We start from the raw sequence: 23,321 nt of genomic DNA, 5'->3' as shown, positions 1-23,321 counted from the left end.
ACTACATAATTTAAAAAAATACTTTCAAAAATTCTTATCTGTATATGAGAAAACCGGAAAAACAGTGGAACGGTCTGGTTCAGTTCCCCATAATTTCCAAGTTATATTTTTAAATGAATCACTGTCTAATAGAGTAACAATATTTTTTGAATGAGCCACTGCTTCCAGAAGATGAACATTGCAGTAATGACAGCATGGTGGGAATTGCTACACACTACAATCAGAGATCACCACAAGAAATGTCGAGTACGGAGCTTTCTGTATTTATGGCGACACCACCAGACCACAACATTGCTTCTTCTTCTGTGTCCAAAAAATCAACAGCATTTTGCCAAAAAGATTTTTGCTACTTTTGCGAAAATTTTGTGCTAAATTTTGCAAGGCACCTTAATAGAAACCACTCCTCAGAAACAGAAGTAATGAAAATTTCTTCAAAACCTGTAAAAAGCAAAGAAAGGAAAGAACTCATAACATTACTAAGGAAAAAGGGAAACTACTTCACAAATTTTGAAAATTGCATTAAGCCTATGAAAAAAGCAAATATACCAGTGTCTCCGGATAAATATTTACCTTGTATTCACTGCCTTGGCTTCTATTCTTCCAAACAACTATGGAGGCACAGAAAAATATGTACATCAAACCCCAATACTACATCATCTAAATCTCAAAGTGATGCCCATAATTTCTTGGTCCGACACTTGAAAATCGACCAACAATTAAAAGAAAAGGTATTTCCTCACATGGGCGCCGATAAAATTTCTATGGTGGCTAAAAAAGACACACTTATCTGTGCTTTTGGTGCACGTTACTTAAAAATCCACCGGGAAAAACACTACATAAATGTTACATCAAGGAAAATGCGCGAATTATCAAATTTATTGATACAGATTAAAACAATGGATCCAAGTATAAAAAATCTGTTTCAAGCACTGACTCCTAAAAATTTTGATTTATTTGTCGAAGCGACAAAAGTTGTCGCCCAATATGACTCTAATAAAGACGCATTTTTAAGTCCAACATATGCGATGAATATCGCAACATCGCTAAAACAATGTTGTGATATCGCCATTGTTTATGCGTTAAAAAAAAAAAATTATTTTGCTGATATTCAATCTGCCGATGCTGAAAGTAATCTGAAAACCATGATTTTACTTTTTACATCAAATTGGAGATTTGAAATTTCGAGCCAGGCGGCAGATGATTTAAATGTACAGAAGTGGAATAAAGTAACTCTGGTACCACTTGCAAGTGATTTAAAATTGTTAAAAGACTATTTAATAAACAGAGCAAGTAATGCTGCCTCTAGGCTTATTTCCAATAATAACGACGAAATCGCCTATACCGATTTACTAGAAGTGGTGTTTTGCCAAGTTCTTCTGCTAAACCGAAAACGCCCAGGAGAACTTCAGAGACTACCGTTACATATTTATGAAATGTCAGAGTTAGACTACCAAAAAAACTACGATGAATTCGGAGATGTTATAACACCAACCGAAAAAATACTAATGCAAAAATTTAAACGCGTGGTGATCAGAAGGAAAAGAAGCCGAGGTGTCCCTGTTTTGTTTAGACGTCCAAGAAAATCTTAAATTGCTCTTGAAAGTCAGAAATAATTACATGGGAATTGAAAACCGTTATTTATTCGGACGACCACATCTAAATACCCCAATATGTGGATACAAAATTTTACAAAAGCATGCAAAAGCATGTAATGCTAAAAACCCTCACTCCATTACATCGACCAAGCTAAGAAAACACTTAGCTACGATATCTCAGCTACTCAACATGACAGAAAATGATATTGAGCAGTTGGCCAATTTTATGGGCCATAGCGGACGTTAGCCATATCGGATTATGGGTCATAGCGGACAGCGGAGTTCATAGACAATCGTATAGGCTACCTGACGACGTCTATCAAACTACAAAAATATCGAAAATATTATTGTTGATGGAGAAGGGCACGGCTGCGCAATACAAAGGGAAAAGTTTGAAAGAAATTGAGATTGATTTAGATTGATATAGATTTATTAATTGAGAGCCCTAATGACCTTCAACTTTATGAAGACAGAGTTGATAATTGCGAAAACGAAATTAATGATGAAATTAATGAAAACCTGGCAAGTAATTGTACTCCGTCTACTTCTAAAAATATTAATAGCATCGATATTGAAAATCCAACAAAAAAAAAAGAGTTCTCGTACCATGGACGGAGTCACAGAAAAATGTGGTAATATCGTTTTTCAAAACTCACATTGCCAAAAATAAACCCCCAAAACGCAATGAGTGTGAAACACTCATTGCAAAACACCCACAGTTACTTAGTAATAAATCGTGGTAGAAAATAAAGGTTTTTGTCCAAAATAAATAAAATGTTCACCAGTGGATCCATTCTATACTTATCGACCGCTAATGCGTCAATTACATTGAGCTTCTTTACGAGCTGTTTGTTGGCGAATTTAAAAGCGGGCGATTCAGCTACTGCGATTTGAAGATTACACACAAAACTTTCCATTCGCTGAGAAGCCACAAGCCAGCGACTATTTTGACAGAACGTAGTTCGTTTTTTTACCGGGAGGTTGCTACTGCGCAGATGCAGTAGGCCCACTTCTTTCCGGGAAGAGAAATAGTTGTTGATGAATCTGTCGTGAATTTTAAAGGGAAAATTTGTTTCATGACGTATAACCCAAATAAGCCGACTAAATGAGGTTTTCGTTTATATGTATTGGCTGATTCGAGTTGTGGTTATATTTATTCTTTTATTCCATATTACGGGTCACTTACAACGGAGAAACTAATTAGACCTGATCTTCAATTTACATCCAGAATAGTTTTACAATTGTATACAAATCTATTGGAAACTATTCCGGAAGCAGAAGGCTATCACATGTATACCGATCGGTTTTATACCAGCCTACCGCTTTCAGATGAACTATTAAAGTTGAAAACACATTTAACAGGGACGATAATGACGAATAGGAAAAATTTGCCGACAGCCATAAAAAAACCAAAATTAAAACAAAGTATGTTAATGTTAAAACATGATAATGGCCTCTGCAATGAGCCCGAAACGTCGAGTAAAGAAGGAAGAAGGAGACACGGTGAAAACCCAAGAATATACTACGATAAAAAACAACCATGAAAGCCTCAAACATCAAATTTACATTGGTTTAAAGTTTAACATATAAAAAATTAATACAAGACGACATCTTGAATATTACAGCCAATTAATAGTTTGCATGCGTAAGAAATCGCAATGAGTCACAGGATGATTAAAAAGAAACTGCTGCAAGAATTTAAGTAGCATTTACGGTTATATTACTTGTGTTCTGAACTATTCACATAATATATTGATAATTAATATATGACTATACAACATATTAAAAGCATATGTATTACTTTTAGTAAATTTAAGTCCCATAAAGCATTTTTTTTTTGCAAACCGTAGCAAAAACCAATAGCATCGGTAATGGTCATATGAATCGTCAAACACGGTGTCCTAAATCTGATGAAGTTTTTTTTTTAAATATCAAATTTAGAAAAAATAGTTTTTCTTGTATATTCAGGTACTACAGACAAATTTATTGACATTTTTCACTCGCTGGATCAGTATTAAGTTATTATTTAATATAAACATACTTTAAACTTCTACAAGAAAGTCCCGAATTTAGATCAGAGTAGCTAATACGTTTTGAAAAAAAATGATCAGAGTGGAAAAGGTTAATGTCATGCCTTCATGTTAATTTTTTAGATCATACATATTTTGTGTAGTTCATATTATATGTTTCATGAGATTGTCGGAATTTTTATTATTTTTAAACTTATTTGTAAGATTTTGTTTTAAGCGTTTATATTTTAATGTACAGTGAATTTGGCGAATCTTACCAATATTATTTTAAAAGTGTTATATTAAATTTATTAATTATATAATATGTTGGATTAAGAATTTATTTTTAATTTCATTTGAAATAATAATCGTTTGTTTTTAGTATTATTTATCGTATACACGGACAGGTCCGTTCATCAACGAATTTTGTTTTACCATCGCATTCCAGTTACTGTTTCGGATACTGTTTTTGTAAGTTTTTATAACCTACTAGTATTAGGTTTTGTACAGTATTCTATATCTTTATTTTTATTGTTGGTAGAAAAAGTCACTTTATTGAGTTTAGGATTTTTTTGTCAAAGTTTATTACCAACTATTATATTGATACCTACTCGTATGTTTTTATCAACCACCTTAACTTTATTTTGGTATAGGTAATTTTTGTTAAACTATTTTCCATTATACTTTGGGTAACTTTTTTCTTATGCAATGTCAAAATTGTGTTTCTATGAAAAACCTAACTTTATTTAGGTATAGTTCGTGTTTTTTTTTAAATTATTAATTGTGTAACTATTCAGAAGTACGTATTGTTTGCCTATTATTTTTATCCACTAATGTTTCTACTAAATACCTAACTTTATTTAGGTATAGTTCTTTTTTATTATTAATTTGTATAATTGTAAGATTTTATCAACACCCTAATTTTATTAAGATATTACATCCCAATTAAATGAAAATACTTTTTATGTGTATCGCTCCACCCAATTATTATTGATGAAAAATAAATAATATTTCATTAAAATAACTGTGTTTTTTTTTGTTTCATTACATTTTATGCCTTCCCTTTAAGATAAGGTAGTGGCGTAGCTAGGGCGTTTGCCATCCAAGACAATCCTTGAATTTGCCACCCTCTAATTTTCTCTTAAAAATTATAATTTAAAAGCTAAAATAGTAGACAGTAGACTGGGATATTTTATTAAATACCCACTAATTCTATTTTTAACTAATTTTGTATCTTATACTTTCACAAAGTTTAAAGGGGTTATTAATAGACAATAACATGCCACAGAAACATTGTTTTGATATATAAGCATTTTAATGTTTACAAAAATTATAAGAAGTAACTATAATACTATAGCCGTTTTGCGTCCCATGTTGATTTGTGTATACTATTGTTATTCTACACATCACACGGAAAAAAACATATAATTTATCCATTGGCTATTAAAAATCAATGTATTAAAATTAATTTTGTGGCTTATGACTATTTTTCTTTCACCCAGCATCGGATAGATCCTGGAAATTGATAATGACATTATATAAACTAAATAAATATCTAATTTTTTGTGTCCATTCGAATGTACCTATATAAGTATTATACCGCAAAGTATAGTTTCACTTATCACAGTAAACAATATCACAGGGTTACATCTTTTTATTACATTATATTTTATGGTCATATTTATTATGAAAATTTAGTTTATTAAGTTTTCATATTTTTTATATTTATTTTAAAAAACATCGATTTTTACAAACAATATAAATGTGTAAAACTTGAAATCTTTTTTATTTATATGAAATCTTATTTAGGTATGGTCCCAATATTGAAGCTCGATTCAGTTTGTGTCCCAGACACACAAACTGAAGCTTTCGGTCATAGGGAAAGCCAGGAATACTATGCCATTCAAGAATATCTGCCTCACTGAACAATTGGTTGTGTTAATTGATTTACTGTTTAAAATTTAGTTAATAAACTTGGTTTATAAATATGTATAATATAGTAAATACTTGATTTTTATTATAAATAAAACTGTAATTTGCTAGTACAAATTTCTCAAAAAAAAATAAATATTTTTACGAAATACCTGTTTTAATTTTTACCATATTTTGTATGTATACCTACACTATAATCCGCCGCTTTCACTAATTGGACACTTGTCTGGTTTTTGGGGTGGCGGATTACGGAGAGAGTACTGTATGTGGATAATTATTTTTAAAAAGAAATAGGCGATAAATGATCTTGTAATATTGTTTTATCTCAAACTAAGAGTAATATAGTAAAAAATAAACAATTTGTAATTGTGGAATATTAATAGAAGAAATGGAAAAATTATTCATAATACGGATAGAAGATAATATGCAGCAACAACAAATTTCAATACCTACGCCTTATGCTAATACAGGAGACAGCCCTTGGTCTTTTTGAAGACCCGAAGTGTAAATAATTACAAGATAAAAAGAACTTTTTAAATACAATGTTTTAAAATTTTCTGTTGAATCATATAAACTTGACTTGACACTTCATATTGATTTCCATAGTAACGCATGTATATATTAATAATTTAGTTGCTAGAACTATCTGCTTAGCAACCAATAATAGTTTTACTTTTTACGGATTTCTTCTGAAATAACTTTTCATACAAAACAGAATTAACTGAAAATGAAATCAATTCTACTTAAAGATGGCTAAAAGTATTAAAAAAATGCATTGGCATCGTGTTCTGATATATTCTAAAAGTTTCAAATGTCTAGCTAGTCAGTTAGTTAAAAATCGATTGCAAGATTTGTACCGGACAAACAACCACCGGACAAATAAGAATATGACCTAAAAAAAACCTTGTAAAATGGTGATTGTCTTACATACATTCACTCCAAGCCACGGATGGTTTCAAAAAGGCCATAATAAACAACACAACATCAAAGTAACAGGTGAGGCTATCAGTGCAGATACAGAGGTAGCTATGAATTTTTGTCAAGTCTAACAGGAATCAAGAAAAATGAGAATAGTTTTCAGATAGAGGATAATGTGTAAGTATATAGTATAAACGAACACGATCAGATGCTTATAATATTATACTTTGTGAACATATATTTCCATGAATAGAAATCATATGTTTAGTGCACACGGCTCTAAACCGCATACGGTTTCAGTCTGTGGATGGCCTCATAAATGTATGTACTTATGTAGATCCGTTTTATTTTCACCTATCCATTTAAACCATCACATATTTTTTAAAAATTGTATTTTATGTTTTATTTGACTTATGTGATTTTTCGACATACATGAAAATTTTCAGAACGAATTAATCACGTAAATCAAGGACTTATTGTCGAACAAGAACTTGTCCACATGTTAAAATTGTGAACTCACAATCCTTTCCAGTACAGATAATCGCACTTCCGTTTCCAAATGAATAACGCCCCATATTTATCATTTCACTTTACGCTCCCATGATATACGGATCTGTAAATTCACGAAATTTTAAGCTTTTTTTAATAAAATTATGTCTACAACAATCAGGAGTGATGTCAAAATTATTATTAGTAAACTTTTTGTTTATTGCGAAGAAGAAAAGAAGTCGCATCTAAAGAGAGCCGATACATTATTTAAACATCTCTTCTTGCCGAAGTCTTCTATATGTGACTGCAGTGACTTCCTATTATCAGCAATTTCTTGTTATTGGACTATATTGTATAAAAATTTTCAGTCAAACTAGGTCGCTGAATTCGACATCGTAAGTTAGACATCTATCATTTGTTTTTGCATTTCGCTCTTATTAAATTTTCTACAGGGAGGGTAAAAATTCTACCAAAATAAAACATGTTATTTGATTACTAACACATAATAATATAAAACTTTATTGGGTAAAACTCCATTCTCCATCATAGCATAATTCAACAATATGATAACCAAGTGTATAAACATTACCTATTTACATCTATATAAATCTAGCACATCATATACCTATGTTACACTTTAAATCTAGTAGGTAGATACTATGTTATAATATTTTCAGTACGGAATAAGCATTTTATTACAATATATCAATAAACAGATATTTCATACATAATATATTATTTTATTTTCCAAGGAACAATTACTTTGTGTTCATTTATAAATACATTCTATGAATTATTTTGAATGCAAAATAAGGCAAAACTAAAATTCATAAGTACATAATATTATGTAGTACAATATTATTATTAATTTTTGTATAAAAAAATTTTAGCTCATTCTTGTTCATTTAATATTTTTATGTACATAATTATCATCATTGAACTGTTAAAACCTCTTAAAGTGTCAAAATTTAAATTTTACAGAAAAGACAAATAATTGCTACACAGGGGGTCCTCATTATCGGAGGGTAATTGGGACTGAAAACATACGAATTAAAGTGAATCCGCTTAAATCGTTGACCAAAATTACTTAGTAAATGGGTTTAATTGGGATATGTTTAGAAAAGAAAAAGACACGTGAGCAAGACAGAAGTAGCGTAGGAGTGTGGGATTGAAAGATTAAAGTGACAGTTGACGACTGTCAGCTATTGCACTTGTGTTTTTATATTTTTTTTGCATGTTCCTACAAATTCCGATAATGAGGATCCCCTGTACATATAAACACAAAAATGAAGGTATGTATCATTAAATGTTTGTGATAACTCCGATGTAATGATTATGTACATTGGAGGTATTAAAGTCTTATTAAAATGGGTCAAATAGTACACTGATATATAGAATATTGAGAGTTTCACTTTATATACGGAGGATAATGATCACTGAAATGACAGGCATTGCCAATAATCTACTTCTGTCTAGAGTGTTCCTGCGCTGATCTTCTTGTTTCAGTTATTGTAGATTCAGTCGCTTTCTAAGTAACCTCGTCCCTTTACTAAACTATCAGGACTATTATTATAAATGAAGAGGAAATATAAAAAAAACCATTTTGACAAAATTGTCACATCCGAGGTTTTAATAGCTCGACGACAACAAGTAGACTATAAAACGGTTTTCAACATTTAGTGCTTACTATTTTCATTGAGGTATTAATGTAATTATGTTATAATTTGACATATCTGAGAAGAATGCATATAAGACAATTTTAATCGGATAGCTACGAGTATACTAATACCAATCAGTAACATGATCTTGTTATAAATGCACCACGTTGTAAATAAGGTTATCGGGCAATTAACTAGAAAATGTGGGAAAGGGAACCGAGAGAGACTAAACCCTGTATAACAAGAGTGGCGATGTAAAAACTGTCAACGACAGCGACTGTAGGCAATATTAAAATTATCCCCGCTTGAGCATGGGAAGTAATGATATCTACATACCTCATTATTATTATCTTCTATGGTGAAGCTTCATGAAAATATTTCACCAGTCAGTGTTCAATTATTACAGTTTTCACTTAGACACACATCGGCGAAAAAAATATTATGAACAATGAGGTATGTTTGACAACAAGAATAGGAGTCGGTTTTGTGAAATACTGCTCAAAGATTGTCATTTACAATTAATGAAAAGTGTCCATCAAAGAAGTCCACATTTTCAGTGTAATAAATCAACAAAATTTTCTTTTGCTGAGTTCTCACATGTCAATTTTGGTTGATCAACTATCTGTTGAATAATATAATAATCGCACAATTGAATAGCAATTTTTCTAAAATAATATCAGCTTAGACTGAATGGATAGTCTTAAACAAGATGGCGTCAAGTGACTTTGTTATTTCGTACATCTCCATTATTTCTATTCCCATGTGTCAATGCATCATCGACTTAATACGAATAATGCCTCTCAATGGAATCGATCAAAGAAGAAAGGATCTTAACTTCACTCAATTCAATTTACAGTGCAACCTCGGTTATCCGGTACTCGATTATCTGGATTTATTGTTATCCGAACTTCATTCTTGATTTGAAGTTGACCAACTTTGTTGAAGTGTGTTTTAACTATAATTCAATAGACAGTTGTTCAACAAAAATTGAGATGCACAACGAGGCTTTAAGCTCATATCTTCAGAGTATGTTAGCCACTCATTTAATATATTAGATCAATGCTGTAGGTGCAAACACACACAAAAAAAATATATGTAAATTAATCTAAACCATTGGTCATTGCAGACTAATCCAGGTTATGTTAAGTTTAAAAGAAACATTCCCAGTTTTTGATTTTAGAGATAAATAATAATCAATAATAATACTTGTCAAAACTCTTCTTTTAGCCCACATCTAATCATTAAGAAATATTATTCTAAAATCATCAATGTTTGGAAGAGTGCTTTTAAGATCTAGGATTACAGTAGAACCTTGATATAACGGACAAAATATCTGGTCAAATGTGAAAATTGTAACATCCTCTTAATGTTATACATGTTAAAATCCAAGTGTCATCACTTGTAAACAATGTTCTGAGCATGATAAATACGCATACCTCACGCACTTGAATTCGAGTCATAATGCCGTTCCGCTCGTAGACTGAACGTAGCAATGACGTTTGCAATGCTGGCTGCTAATCCACATAGCTGCACAGTAGTTTAATTTGTTTACTCAAAGTGAATGTATGCATTTATTATTCTATTCAATAAGTTTACAATGGTTAGAAGTAGATGAAGGTGACCCTGAGTATCACATGACTGGAAAGTGAAATTGCAGCTGATGAAGTTATGATCTTGGAAAATGAGAATGGAAGTGAAGATAGCGAGGAAGAAGAAACAACATGTCCAAAAACATAGTTAACAGTGATAAGATCGCATCTCGACGATCTAATATCATTTATTGACTAACTATATTACACACATTTTTGTAATTTTTTTGGAGTTGATTATTAAAAAAAAACAGCAGGCTTCAAAAGTGTAGACAAAACTTGATTCTTTTTTCAAAGCAGGATTACCGGAAGCAAGTGCGTCGATATCGAACATTAACGTCACTCCACAGCGGGTGTGTCTGGATATATTATCCGAAGACGATAAACAGGATATTGTTTGTGTTTTTATATAACGGACTTTCAGATTTAAAGGACACCTCCTCACCCGCATTAGTCCGTTATATCTAGATTCTACTATACTTGTCAATTAGGTTCATTGTATTGTTTGTGGAACATGAAGATGTATTAAAAATTGTGATTTTACATACATGTTATCGCAAAACTATATATAAAAAAGATTATAAGATTTCGAGTTATCAATGTATCGCTGTTACACATGGGAATAATGATGCAATTCAAATAATAAACAAGCACACGGAGAATGGTTGATTAAATTAATATAAATGGTATCTGGAACTAATAACAGTAGCATACCATACAAATTACATAATATTATATTGATAAGTACCTACTTACATAATATTTAAATTAAAAATACATTCTTTACAATAATATGTATGATTATTTCATAATGCTTTGTGTCGAACTAACTCCTATAAATGTATAAGAATCTATTATGTATACTAATTCATTACAATCAATATTGATTTAAAGCATTTATTTAAATTTAATATGGTGTTTTCATAAATTTCAATTTCACAATTCGTTGTTTGCAAATAATTAAATAAAATATTTGAATGCTGATATTTGATTGAAGATTGTTCGTTTAAATAATAAAAAAATGAATATTAGATCACCACAGGACCTCCATTTAAAGGTTCAAATACATTATAATGCACGTCGCGTACTGTCATGCTGTCACGGTGACAAATTTAGTCTATGGTTTTGTCATTCTGCAGAATATTTTGATTGATCACTATCTCTATAAATTCAATGATGGAGAGTGCCAGCTCTAATGTATTAGTATTTTGAATTATTATTCATTATTCATGCTAATTTCAATTAATTTTAACAGTTTCTACTTGTGCGTAAGTTAAAATTACTTGCGATATTGCATCCATATAGATAATATTTTGAACAGAACCCAACCTACAGACCATAGACTATAGACAACATTCTTATAGAAAATACATTGTGCCAACTGCTAAAAACAAAAAACACGCGATTTTGACATGAGTTGAAATTGTATAGGCATGTAGAAAATGATAAAAAACCTTCGTAGAGTCATGCGGGTGTCAATGCAGTGCGGTACGTGTGAGGTGACCTCATTGTTGTTCTGGTGATTTCGGCACATTTTGCTAACTGACAATGTTCATTTAAATGTTCTAAATGTGTAAACACCAAGAAAAATGGCATTACACACTTTTTCCCGTAGCGGCAGCTTACTGTGACAGTATACTACGTGCATCATAATGTAATCACAGCATAAGTAACACTATTCTACATGGTATACAAGTGTCATTAATTTTAATATTGATTTAAAGAATGTTCACAAGCTGCCAAATGAAATAATTTATGAACACATTTTGAAAGAAACTGCCTAGGTATATGATCTGATTTTTTTCAATATAGATACCGTATACCTAATTAACTAAAAATAAATAAAATATCATTTTATTTACATAATAAAAACATGCTAAATATAAGCTTTGGCATTCCGGTCAGAACTTTTTTCATAATATGGCGGTTATGTTAATATTTTTGAACGTAAATCATGGCAGATTATTGACTTTTGCATGTCAAGTAAAAGACGATTTTAAAACCAAATTGCTGTATCTGGTTATTTTATGACTCATGACTTAAAACTACATAAAACATAATTATTATGCCTTTATAAGTAGTGTTTAGAGCAAAAGTTACATACAGTTTTTCTAGTCATAAAAACATTAAATACGTAATAGACTCGATATACCCATTTTATTTTGAGGAATACTTTTCATTTTATTTATTTTGAATTATCAACATTGCTTACCAAATTGATGTATAATTAAAACACTCTTTAGTTCATGAACATTGTAAAGCAGGAGATTACGGTATCATGAGAGCTTCGTCACTCCATACCGTATGAAATCATTTCGAATGATATACGTTTATTGAAATTTTGTCTAGATGTTGCATTAATTCACCATGTGTCATGCCAGGATGTCAAGAGGTATTCCTGTTTCTGATATAGAGTTTACGTTAAAACAAATGGTGCCTTTCCAAATAATTATGTAAGTTATAAAAAACCTTCTACCTTAGAGATGGAGCCGAAATTTATGAAATTGAAGCAAAAAAAGGATCACTGCTCCACTGATTAAGTTAGCTATAAGTGAATTCGCATTGCTGGTTCATTTGCACAGAACTTCACACTGCTGCTATGACATTTATTTGACAATTTGTAGGGCATGTAAAAAGACAATCTGTCACGATGAATAGGTAAGCAACTAATCTACACATCGACATTATCATTTAGTTGAAGTAATCTGTCAAATGTGTGTAAAACCGTTCATAACTACAGTTGTGTAAGTAATCATAATGAATATAAAAAATAACAGCCATTGCGTGTGTCATAAAATTGGAGAAAAATCAGACAACTTAGCGATATTAATATTTGTGGAGCTTAGCATGCCTCATGCGTTTGCTAAATAATTTTAAATGTCATAACAGATAATAAGGTTCCTTCAATTTATAATCCAAGTTTTTTGTGCCTTTCACACAGAGACACTACCACAATACGACATTGTCATACATAATTTGAGTCACTTAAGAACTTCTGCCACCTGAAAGTATCAGGTATTCGGAAGGTGGACCAAACACAGCAAGCAATCGCGCTATTTACACAGGAGATAACTTCTATGAGACACTGTTTATCTTCCAATAATACCAGCTGTTGACAACAAATTTATTTGTGGCGTGCAAAATTAAATGTAGGCTTCACTGAATGTAAATTTGGCTTAGTCAGCTTATAAATACGGCGAGTCTATTACGTAAATAACATATTATAATATTAATAATATAAATCAAAGCTAAGATTTACTGGCAACTTCAATTATATAACGCTTTAAATCTCTCGCCAGATGTGAGACATCGACGACGGAGTCTACCATATCTTGAACTTCCCCTACACTGGGATAATGCAAAGCCGCATTCTTGGTTTTGGCCACGGTCGCAGCTAATCCGTCAGATAAAACATTGGAACAGCCGAGAATCCTGGCCTTCACTTCTGTATTGTCAATATTTCTGTGAACCGAGTCGCCTATATAAACTAATCTATGAGCACTTAACACTAAAAACTTTCCGTGGGCCAAGAACACGGCCGGCGGTTGGTTGCATTCCACTGTCTTCAAAAATGCGTCTATGGCGTTCGTCAAGTACGTAAAATACGTAACCGTCTGCGCAGCATAGAACGTGATGAGTTGTTTATCGTTAGGGGCCATGTTGTAAGATTGCAAAGTCGTCGGGCAGTAATCAGCATCTTTTATAACATTGTCAAAAGACTTCTTCATGTCTTTCGGTAACGATTCTCGTATTTCAGCATGCTTCTTATTCACGGATTCCCTCGACTCTAGCTTGACGTAATCGTATTCTTCAACCCATTCCCCGACTCCAGTCGTCTCTTTGATTTGGAGAGAGACGGTCTTCTTGAATAGTAATGTAGAATTTCCTTGAATGAATGATGCGGTCTGTCTGACGTCTTCGGTCAGTGCCCTAGCGCACGCAATCAACTGGTCTAAGTTATCCGGCGGCAGGTGGGTGGATGTACTCTTTCCGTGTTCTTCTGACCGGGACAATATCTCGACGGACCAATTCAAAGAGTCTAAGTTCGCAATTACTTCATTCACGAGTCTATCGGCGTCTCTTAATGCTTTCACCAGAGGTCGAAGTTTCACAGTCAGACCTGAAACAGAATTGATAATAAAAGATCAATTTTCATATTAGGTAATGTATTTTACAACCTTCAAACAATCAGGCAAGATCGTACATTAAACCACTACTGCCCGCACCACATTTAATATAGGGGAATGTATAAGACATAATAAGATGAACTGGGTTGATGAACCACAAGTGATTCTCATTAATGGCACTCAAATTGAATGAGTCAACAACTATGTCAGCATTGCCAGACGTCCAGCAAAGTAAGCAGAAATAGATTGTCTTAACCTAACTGTAAACAATAAGAAAGTAAAGGTCATTGATAATGATCGACAAGTACGGTTTACATAACTGCAATAAAGACAATAATATCAAATTTAATATAAAAACAAGTGAGATATATAACCCGAGGCTTAGGTGACTGTTACATAATCAAGATAAAAGCGCAGTGAGATATTCATTCAACCATTTATTGAACCCCTCATGATTGAATAATGCTAACGCTGAGTATCCCATGCCTTCAGTGAGAAATGCATTTTAATATAATAAATATTAATACATATTACTGAAGTAAAAGTTCTTATTTACAATTGGTAATCAGATATGTATGAAATTTGTATGCTAAAAATGTACATACTAAACAGTCTTATTTTCATCACATTTCTCACCTACCGATACGCTGACAGCCTGTGAAAAAAATGTATATAAAAATAATTAAATAATATTTCGATCGATTTGTATGTCACGGATTTTGCTGACAATATTTATTCTTACAGGACTTGTTGATCGCTACAATTTTTTAAGGTGGTTTAATTTAATATACCTTTGTCATGTGCACTGGCAGCATTTCCTAAAGTGCCTTCAGTAAATTCTGTAAGCTCATGGAGGGAGGCTCGCAAACGAAGAGCTCCCAATCTCACATCCAGGATCTGTATTGACAGAGAAGCGTGTGTGCGCCAATCGGGCCGAACGAAACCTGAAAGAAAATGAAATAAATTATTGTAATAATCCAAAGATGTTGAAAAAGACCTTCTATACAGGTCGATCCTAAATATATGAAAATGAAGCTGAAACAAAGGTTACAAAAGCCAAGAATTAAATTACTTTCAAGTCATATCATATTACAAGTTCATCAGTAAAAAATTTCATCGCTTGCTTCTGTCATAAACCACAGGAATTTTAATAGAATTTTAGATTAACTCAAACACTCAATTTCATAAATTATTAGCCGATTCGCACATCTAAACTTGCCTCGTCTGCCGCAAAGTCATAAATCAAACCTTCTAGGAATGTTGCACCGATATTGCATAGGCGCCTAGCAACAGTCACGTGTAACCTCTTACAACATGGATATGTATAGGATGCGGCAACCGGTGAGCTGGTATAGGAATGACCAATTTGCAGCGCGTATGCATACTCACGGCTTTGACTCGCAGCCCAAGACGCATGCAATTTGTTGCTAGCAGCATTAGATGTTTTTTTCAAACTAAAAAGTCGCATTCCACCAATATGCAGAGCTCCATTTGGCAACGTGTGTTTTGTGAATAACGATGACGTCACATCGACGTATTCATCACGTTGCAGACGAGACAAGTTTAGATGTGCAAGCCCGCTTAAGTATCCTGTCTGCCAAAAAATACATTATTTTTTCAGTGGCTAATAACCATTGTTAGTGAAAAGTCTGTTAATATAACCTCCACTCTGTAGTCGGTAAGTTATATTGGAAACTTACCCAATAGTCTTGCAATGGCAGACGTGGCTTCGTTCTGTAGCCTTTCAAGCATATCCAGGGCTTCACTCCATTCCAGTGGGAGCTCCTTGGGTTGTGGGTTGGATGGTGGTACATCATAAGTCTGGTTCTGCTGCTCTTGGAGAGAATGCAGTAGAAGGTTTGGCCCCCTCGTCTTGGGTATATCATAGTCTTGCATATTCGCAAGTGAAGACCTGGGGTATCAAAGTAATAGTAAATAAACATTTAGGTTCAAATTTTTCCACAACAGTAGGTACCTACGTACAAAGTCTTTATATAAAGTAAAGATGTTAAAGAAAAACCGTCCACCATTGGAGGTGGGGCTTTTACAAATGATGGTGAAGCTGATAATAAGGCTACTAAGGTGAATGATTAAATTAGCTGCAAGTCATCTCGCATTGCAGGTTTTGTAGCAGAGTTCACCCTTGCTCTGAGGTTTATTTTCCAGGTTCTGAATTTAATTAAAATCTCGATTTTTTAATGATAATATTATATTATGTACATTACTAGAATTCAAGTAGGTAGGTACTGATACCACTCGTCCCCGGTATTCCTTGAAGAAGGCAGATGGGGGCAACGTGACAGCACCTCTTTGTCAAGACAGTAGGTAGGTACACGTTAGAAGACTTTTTGGAGATACGAGTTATTATAAAGAAAATACGGTATTTAGCAGTGCATGGGGTATTATGATAAAATGAGAAAGCACGTCAAGACCTCAGCGTTATGCACCTTTTTGGATATATTCGAAATACGTTAAAAAAGATCACTGTTTAAACAAGAGGTTGGAGAGGACCCTTTTTTGAGTTGTTCTGCTCCAGCTGCACTCCGGGACCGAATACTTGCTCCAGGGTCTGCTCCGCTCGGGGTAAAATGTTTTAATAGGTAGGTATTATTTAATTTTTTTTTTTTTTTTTTAACATATTGTGGACATTACAAATTATAAGTTTAAGACGTATATTATTATATGTATCACTCGACAGTGTTGCCGTATTTCAAATAATTCCAATTTTGCAATGTGTCATGTTTGCATTAGGACGAAAATTTAATAACAATAAAAAAAAACATCCGGAGCAATGGAGCACTACAAATTTTCGGTGCTCAGAGTAAAGCCCCATTGCTCTGTGTTCCTACTCCGAACTCCGCTCTAATGCTCTGGTTTAAACTGGGTAAAATTGAAATATTGTCCCGTGGCAGTAAAATGATATTTATCTTCATCCGGTGATCGGGTGATGGAAATCTCTACTTACTAGTATGGTGGCTAGGCTATACAAGACTTTTAACTATCAAGTCAATCGAATCAAATAAATTTGTGATCTCACCTATTACTGGAAGAAACAGATTCCGCAGTGAGAGAACTGGCGCTACTCGACGGTGTCAAAAGATGACGGTTCATAAAAGCGACATGGGGCGGTGCGATCGCTCGGGGGACATCATACCACTCTCCGGGCTGGTCGGGCCTCCTCGCTGGAGACACCGGACAAACCGGCGTCAGCTGCGCGGAGACCGGAGAAGATCTGGTCCAGGAACGCGGAGAGTCGTAAGTGAGGGAGGCTGCGGAGGCGACGGACGTGGCAGACCTCGGCACGTCGTACGTTGACTGCTGGTGGAGCATGGGGCTGGAACAGGGAGCGCACGACGGCTGCTCGTACAGGTACACGTCTCCGACGCGCTGCGGGACTACCACCTGGAAAAGTGGAAAAATAACATTACATTTAAAGCGTAAAAACATTATTAGTATTGAATTTGTGTGATATGATTAAACTGTAAAAAGGAAGAGAGAAAAAAAGCGACAAGAGCCATTTGAAATATTGTGCTGGAGGCGTATTTTGTGACACTTGTCTTATGTGTGGATAAATTAGTCCTAGATATTCTAGACAGCCTCACACCGGTTAACGATAACGGTTTTTGGAAACATAGGAAAAACTTTGTTTTGGCAAATTAATGATCGGGAAGAATAAGAAAAAGCTCTCTCAAAGTCTAGATCAGTGTTTCCCAAACCTTCGACATCTGTCTACCCCTTCTATAATTTTCGTAACACTGAGTTACCCCTCGTCAAAAAAAATTGCATATACCTAGGTACTTTAATAACAATCAAAATATATTTATTTTTTGCTTTTTAGTACATAAACAAAATAATAATAAACGAAAAATAAAATTCATTCATAATAAAATATAAATAAAAGTAATATTATAAATAACATTCATTATAATCAATGAGAAGAATGAAATTGTTTATGTTGAGACAGATCATCATAATTTGGTTCCCTGGTTGTTAATTTTGATCTGAGATGCGGTTCCACATCCAAAAGCCTATTCCTTTTAATGACTTAATGGCTGAAAAAAAATTGCAGCTTCACATATGCAGATATGAAGTTGGAAAAGGGAAGATGTATTTCACGACTTTCGCTGTTAAAACTGGATACACATGTTGCATTTGCAACCAGAATGATGTTAAAGTACATTCCTTATATTTATTTTTCAAGAATCCGTTTAAAGCTAATTCCAACAATTGCTCTTCTTCCGCATGCGATAAACTTTCTAGAATGGATGTTGTAGTGATGTCATATTAATGCTTGTTGCACCAGGCGTAGCCAAAGCCCAGTGCAGCGCGTTCCCTCACCAAACTCTCCCCGTACCCCAGGGGGTATGCGTACCACACTTTGGAAAACACTGCTAGATGAACGGCTCTAATCTATAGCGCCTTTGTGTGGTTGGAGACGAGCAGTGGAGAACGAACGCTGATGAGGTGGAACTATCGATGAATTAATTAACTCATAGCATCCGCCAAGACTTGTGGAAAATATTGAAAGATAAAGAAAACTGATTCAGAATTCACCAGCATTGCAGAGTAATCAGTCATGAGCGTAACAACACGAGAATAAGATGTATGTGTGTACCTTATTCTCACTGTGGTATCAATATATATAAAAAAAATCTATGGGGGAACTTTGAAGCATTTTATAAAATCTAGGGGAACCCCTACCTAACTGAAGAAATATTAAGATGGGGTAAGTTACAAAAGAAATACGTGAACGTAGTGACATGTTATGATTCTCGCGGATTCCGGTTGGGAATCTCTGAACTAGCATAATAAAGGTGGTGACGTATTAAATTATTATGAATTATAAACTTATCATTATACATGGGACTACATATATTTACCGGGGACATGTGAATTAATAATAACGACTGAACTAAAAATAAAATAAAATTCATTATAAAACCACAAAATTACTGTGTAAAGTGCGTGTCATGGAAAATACAATATTATACAACTCAAGAGTTTGAAAGAAAACAGTAAAATTTCATTAGTCATTCATAGGCTACAATGCGTATTGAACAGATATAATATGTACCTCTGATATTATACAGTGTTGCATTTTAGTACTACGAATACTACACGGCTTATAGAAAGGTATCTAGTTACTGTTGAAAGTGCTCCGGAATAGGGTTGCACTCACACTGTGGCATATGAAAACAGCAGGCTCTACAAACAGTCGAGATTTCATAGCCTATTCAGAATTATGTTTTAATAAACTATTGTTAAACATCTATACGTCATAGTATGAAAAATTAAATAGAGCAGTTAAAAAACTAAACATAGCTGTATCAAGACAATTTTCAATACAATTTATTTAGCCCCGTGTACTATCAAAGATCTAATACGGTTTTAATATGTTATTTAAAAAAACACAGTTTTTTGTACTGAATCCACTTTTTTTATATTAAATAATTGTACGGGTTTCGTCCACCTCAGAGGAACGTCAGTTGAAAATTTTCAAAACAATGCATTTCTCACAATGAATTGACAGTTAACACAATTAAAGAGATCAGCGCATCTATTCTATACACAATACTGCTATAGGCCGCTATCGGCAGCTATCGAGGATAGTTTCACAATTACAATAAGTTAGCCGACTAAACAGTGAAAACTGTCTATCTCGTTCTAAACTTTAACACAGCCAAGAGGTGCTGTTAAAACATAGCACTCATTGTAACAATTACAACTAACTTATTGTAATTGTGACAATGATTAGTGCTAATACTTCGATACAAAAAAAAATGAAAAACTACCCTCGATAGCTGCCGATAGCAGTCGTGTTTATAAAATAGATGCGCTGATACAGATTAAGATACAAGAGCTGTCTGAAAATTTCGTGACCTCCAAAAAAACACATTGGGCAAGACATAATATATCTATCTCCATATCATTAATTCGGCTATCTTGTGAGATCAAGCCGATGATGTGTGACCAAGTGATGTCTCGTGGGGGTAGGCAGGTCATGTGTTGCATAAGGGCGGAAAATGAAACAAGCGATGCGGTCGCTTCATTAAAAAATATCGACACCTTAGTTTAAAAATGATCGAAGCATACAATATCCAGACGATATATTATAATAGACATAGGCGGTTAATCGCACAGGTAACATTAATCAATACAAGAATACATCCAAACCTGGATTTTTACGAACGAATTTTCAGGTTGACCGATTTTTACTACCTGTCAAATAGTACGAAATAGTACCATACAATGACAACATTGCGTCTCGCTCATTCTTACGAATGAATTATTCGAGAGACAGTCAGCACTTTTACATATAAACAGTTATTGTCACGATTTCGTAAAAACGCGACTTAACAATTTTTACCTGCAACGACAGTATTATGTCGGATTCAGATAATTTTACGATATACCTTCAAAGATCTGTTTTGATGCAAAACTTTAATAAAATGTATATTGCGATGGTATAGAAAGGTATAAAATGTGAATTGATTTGATGTCAGTTTTGCTTTGATGATGACGTATTATTTATCCGTTAAAGATGCTTTAGTAGTGAATTATGGACGACATGTTGTACAACGTATGATTGAAAATGATTGATGGTTGCCAAGCCGTATCTTCACAGACATGTCAAAGCAGTGGCGGTATTAGGGAGTTTGAGACTCGAAGCACTGACTGATTTTGAGGCATCCATGATATAAAAAAAAACAAATAAAAACCATAAATTCCAAATACCAACGTACCTAGTAGGTAAATAACAATGTAGGTACTTATATCTTTCCTATCCAATGAATTGAAGATGGCACATAATATTATTAGTGGTATTATAGTACAAGTATGTATATTCTGTTATTGAGTGATCATGTTATAGGTTTGCGTAATATTGTGAAAAATACGGATTTTTTTAAAAATATTTTGGGGTAATTTTATAATTATTGTATGACTAGTTTGATCTGTTTCGAGGCACCCTTTTGAATTTTCTGATGAGCAGGCTGCGTCATCTTGCGTCAAAGACAGTCGCCTCTGTGTCAAATTATCTTTCCAAATAGCTTCCTATTACAGTGCACTGTCAGTGACCCTAAACCACGATACATTATTGACAATCAGGGAATCTAAAAAGAATGTTTGATGTCCTCATGGGGAGAAACGATTCGCAGCTCTGCAGTGAATGTGGTATTCAAAAGAACATTGCACACAATATAGTGGTAGGTACAATACCCTAATTTTGAACGACACAAAGTAGAATTGCGACTAGCAGATGAGACGGTCAGAGCAGAAGTAGCGTAACCCACAAAAATGTCTAGATTGGAAGAAGTTCCCTATTACCTCTGGAACCTCTTCCAATGGTTAAGTCCGTTTAGACATTTTTGTGGGTTATGCCACTTCTGCTCTGACCGTCTCAGATGTTCTGGAGTAGGTACTTCGAGGAATACAAACGTGCCTTGAGATTGAGGAAAACGGAAGAGCTCGGTAAGATTATAGTAAATTTTTAAATAGAATAGAGGGGGCCAGAATAACGGCTTCTCATTCAGAGGAGAAGTGACGATTAATTGACAGCGGGTCGCTATCAAAACCTTGGTAACATTATAAAAAAATGTCTTAAGATCATAATTGCGATAATATCGGTAATGGCCTCGCAATGGTGTTGTGAAGCCAATTTTCGCTTCCAATTTATTTGTTTCATAAGTAAAATTACGTGAGAAAACGCACTCTACAACTGAATAGAGTAGTGTAGGCGTGGCGAATGAGTACCGCAGTCAGATGAGTGAAAAACGTGGAGTATCTACAGACTACAAGTAGGTGCGCATCTCGATTCAGAAACTGGGCTCTACGGTGCTACGCTTCTACGGCTTACGCTGCCTTACTACGGATCGATGCCACCGCCGGGTGCCGTGTCTGATATAATAGTAGTCCGCAATATAAATATCTACGTTTCGTGCCGTTCAGTATGCGTATAGAACGTTTATGGTTAAGGGAAATTGCACGTTTTGCTGTATCTAGTTCTGAAACAGAAAGTTATTGCGCTTGAAGGGTTTCAGTTTATTGTCTATCGTTCGAAAATGGAATTGTAATATAATACGTTCATATAAATTGTAAACGAGAGGGAATATTCAGTTTGAATTTAAAATTAGTGTTCCATTTGTACAAGAATTTATCACTATGGCAACCATAGAGAAAAATAAATTAATAGGTTTAATTTACTTCGAATTTATAGGTAGGTAGGTAGGAACTACAATTAAATAATGCCGTGTTTTATAAATAGGCGAAGATTATACAACTTATATTTGAATATTTTGTTCAGTGTAAAACCATTGTTAAGAGACAAATAACCTACTTAACATACTTTCAATTATTGAATCCCCTTTTAGATGACAACCTATAGTCCTATGCCTAACAAATATAATATATACAGTCGAACTTGGTTATTACGATCACGAAAATAGCGAGATCTCTGATGTGTAATGACGAAACATTCATTGACATTTAAAGTTTATGATTTTCTCCTTGGTTTTATTCACTTTTATAACGAGCTACTTCTCGGGTATAGCGAGCAAAACTGTTAATGTGTCGATCGTTTAAAAACAACATCAGCAATAAAATCCGACCGAGCAGTTAGCTAGACTGATGCCGCCGGGATCGGATTACGTTTATGACACTAGTTAAGTGTCTAAGTACCTAATTGGTTTTTTCGCCGACAACATTGAAAAAGTATCCACGCATATGGTTGAAATTGCATGTAAAAAATCCAACCTTTGTGAAGTCAGTACGTACCTACCAGCGCTGGCGGCACAGCACTTCATTACAATAAACAACTTCTTTTGTAGTTTATGAATGCCATGCTTGTTTCGGGGATTTTTACGATGGTTTTCAGATTTTTTTAATGTTCTATGCTTAAATAGAACGTGGCGCCAAAAATGTTAAAAACTATATTACGAGTAATGCTTATAACGAGCAAATTCAGACGGTCCCATCTTCCTTGTAAAAACCATGTTCGACTGTAGGT

The 23,321-nt window shown here is 33.8% G+C and overlaps 1 protein-coding gene across 2 annotated transcripts in view; it reads right to left on the bottom strand.

The window, feature by feature from the left end:
* Positions 1-12,388: 12,388 nt before the first annotated feature.
* Positions 12,389-23,321, bottom strand: part of p130CAS (Serine_rich_CAS and FAT-like_CAS_C domain-containing protein p130CAS) — a 229,150-nt gene continuing 218,217 nt past the window's right edge. For both annotated transcript variants that reach the window (XM_085959378.1, XM_085959377.1), the window contains exons 4-7: positions 17,355-17,719; positions 16,018-16,229; positions 15,109-15,261; positions 12,389-14,310 (exon numbers count right to left, since the gene is read on the bottom strand). In XM_085959378.1, coding sequence (XP_085815504.1) covers positions 13,439-14,310; positions 15,109-15,261; positions 16,018-16,229; positions 17,355-17,719 — 1,602 coding nt within the window. In that variant the 3' untranslated portion in view covers positions 12,389-13,438. The remainder of the gene's footprint in view (positions 14,311-15,108; positions 15,262-16,017; positions 16,230-17,354; positions 17,720-23,321) is intronic.

This window comes from Rhyacophila brunnea, unplaced genomic scaffold (genome assembly GCF_057557595.1).
Source record: "Rhyacophila brunnea isolate RB1 unplaced genomic scaffold, BYU_Rbru_1.0 scaffold_9, whole genome shotgun sequence".
In the NCBI taxonomy this organism is placed as follows: Eukaryota; Metazoa; Arthropoda; class Insecta; order Trichoptera; family Rhyacophilidae; genus Rhyacophila; species Rhyacophila brunnea.
This window is presented reverse-complemented; position numbering and strand designations above follow the sequence as displayed.